Source organism: Penaeus japonicus, unplaced genomic scaffold (genome assembly GCF_977035675.1).
Source record: "Penaeus japonicus unplaced genomic scaffold, GWHDUDI00000001_assembly GWHDUDI00000003, whole genome shotgun sequence".
Taxonomy (NCBI): domain Eukaryota; kingdom Metazoa; phylum Arthropoda; class Malacostraca; order Decapoda; family Penaeidae; genus Penaeus; species Penaeus japonicus.
Window position 1 is genome coordinate 12,311,393 of NW_028234405.1, and position 2,500 is coordinate 12,313,892.

The following is a 2,500-nucleotide window of genomic DNA, read 5'->3' on the forward strand; positions in this document are numbered from 1 at the left end:
CGAAGTCTACTGCGCACATGGGAACAGAGACTCCAAGGATCTCAAAAGGACAAGAACGAACTGCAGGCAACTATATCTCAAGTACAGAACTCCGCTAGACAGCTAAGGGAGAATCTGGTCAAGGTATTTAACGACTATTGATACTTGTGCAACAGAATACAAGAGTGAATATGTTTTTAGATGATGATATTATAACCTTATGATGATTTGATGTTGTGCAGTTGATTTAAGTCTTTGTATAAGATGAGAATGCCATCAGGAAATTAAATTATGTCAAGTAAGGAAAAGATGGTTTGCCCCCCCACCCATATGATTTTCCTCTTTTATCTAGTTTATTGTCTTTCTCTTGGCCATTACTTTTTTGTTGTCTTTGTCCACCCTCTCCTCCTCCTCCTCTTCCACCACTTCCCTCTCCTTACCCTCCGTCCTTTCACCTTCATCGCCATCCCACAGGAAAAGACAGCAATGGACCGGCAAAACTCCAAACTGCAGAAGGAGGTATCAGCCTTGAGATCAGAGCTCGACGGCAGAGATGAGACGATCCGCAAATTCCAGAGGCAGTTGAGCGATGCACACAACGACATCAAAAATCTTCACAAGCAGATTAAGGAGGAACAGGAGAAATATCAAAGTGAGTTGTAATAAGAGTATTAAGTATGTTATTTTTGTGAATATAAGGAAGAGGAAAGAAACATCTTTAATACCAGATGAAAAAGGGACATGGAATGCCATAGTCAGTTATCATGTGGATTTGAGGGTTGTTTTTGTGTGTGTGTGTGTCTGTGTGTAAATGTAAACATATGCTAATAAGTGTCTTTGTAAGAGGCTTAATCAAAGGACTGCCCATGGACACCACCATGCAAACTGACTTTGACAGTCATTTCCTATGGTATCCCCAAATTTTTATTTGTAGTAGCATTGGCTAGCTTAGTCCTAGATGAGGATAGGTTCTCACCATCCAGTTATAGGTATCATCACCTGTGTAAGTGAAAAACACTAAGAGACGAAAATAAAATATGCAATGTCTAAGTGTATGGGTCAGAGTTGGTCTAAAATAGAACAAAGTAAAGTGTAACTCATGCCAGGTAGCTGAGCATGCATGATGGAACTCTTGATAAATGTCTTAGATACTTGAAGATAGAGAGCAAAGTCAGTTAGATACCTTTGAAGCTCATTGTTAGAAGTAAAGGGCAAAGCCTCAAGTTCATAAAAAACAACATTGTCATCCACTGATATTTAATTCTTTAAGACATTCCAAGATATATATATATATATATATATATATATATTTATATATATATATATATATAAATATATATATATATATATATATATATATATCTATATATATATATATATATATATATATATATATATATATATATATTAATATATATAATATATATATATATATATAAATATATATATATATATATATATTATATATATATAAATATATATATATATATATATATATATATATATATATATATATATATACTATATATATTATATATATATATATATATATATATATAATATATATATATATATATATATATATATATATATATATATATATTATATAATATATATATATATATATTATATATATATATATATATATATATATATATTATATATATATATATATAATATATATAAATATATATATATATATATATATATATATATATATATATATATATATATATATATATATATATATAATATATATATATAAATATATCTATATATATATAATATATATATATATATATATATATATATATGCCTTCTCCAAGGCAACATAGCAACCTTGTCATTAAGCATTTATGGTTAATTGGTGGTTGTTTTGCTATGATAGTGGAGAATTTCAATCTAGAATGATATCCATCATATATCTGCATTTGCTTTCTGAATAAGAGAAAGGATTATGTTTAATGCTATTTTTTCTCTCTGCAGAGTTGCAAGAGTGCAATCAGAAGCTGGACGATGAGCTGAAGAAGGGACGAAGAGATCACGATGACTTGCAGAAGGAGATAGCAAGGCTAGAAAAAGCCCAGGGCCAGATGAAGAAAGAGGTAAGGCCAAGTTTATTTTGGGTAACTGTGGGGTCTAATCTATGCTTATGGTACTCTGGAATGAATGAAAGATTGATGAGTCTTTTACTTATGATGTCGTAAAGGACCTCCACATAGTATATATTTTAGCAAGACTGCAGTCCACTTGGAAACTATTTGGTTCATGATTAAATAGTTTCCATTCATCTAGCATTTATTTAAGTGTCCTGCCTGGATCAGAACCTCAGTTTTTTTGCCTTCTCCCTTCCAGAATTCTGAGCTGGAGTTGATTATTAGCAGCCATGAGAAGACTCTGACTGAGAAAGAAAGTCAGCTGGAGGAGATGACAAGGAAATTCACAGAGCTGAAGCGCATTCAGGACATGATTCACAACATATCTGCTGGAAAACTGATGTAGAATATTCAAAAGGGGTTAA

General features: G+C 31.1%; 1 protein-coding gene across 3 annotated transcripts in view; it reads left to right on the forward strand.

The window, feature by feature from the left end:
- The window catches only part of LOC122258826 (protein CIP2A homolog), a 12,929-nt gene that overhangs the window by 10,038 nt on the left and 391 nt on the right, over positions 1-2,500 (forward strand). For all 3 annotated transcript variants that reach the window (XM_086555595.1, XM_043025064.2, XM_086555603.1), the window contains exons 15-18: positions 1-123; positions 454-631; positions 1,966-2,084; positions 2,335-2,500. The exon at positions 1-123 is cut by the window's left edge and continues 12 nt beyond it; the exon at positions 2,335-2,500 is cut by the window's right edge and continues 391 nt beyond it. In XM_086555595.1, the coding sequence (XP_086411721.1) occupies positions 1-123; positions 454-631; positions 1,966-2,084; positions 2,335-2,481 (567 nt within the window). In that variant the 3' untranslated portion in view covers positions 2,482-2,500. The remainder of the gene's footprint in view (positions 124-453; positions 632-1,965; positions 2,085-2,334) is intronic.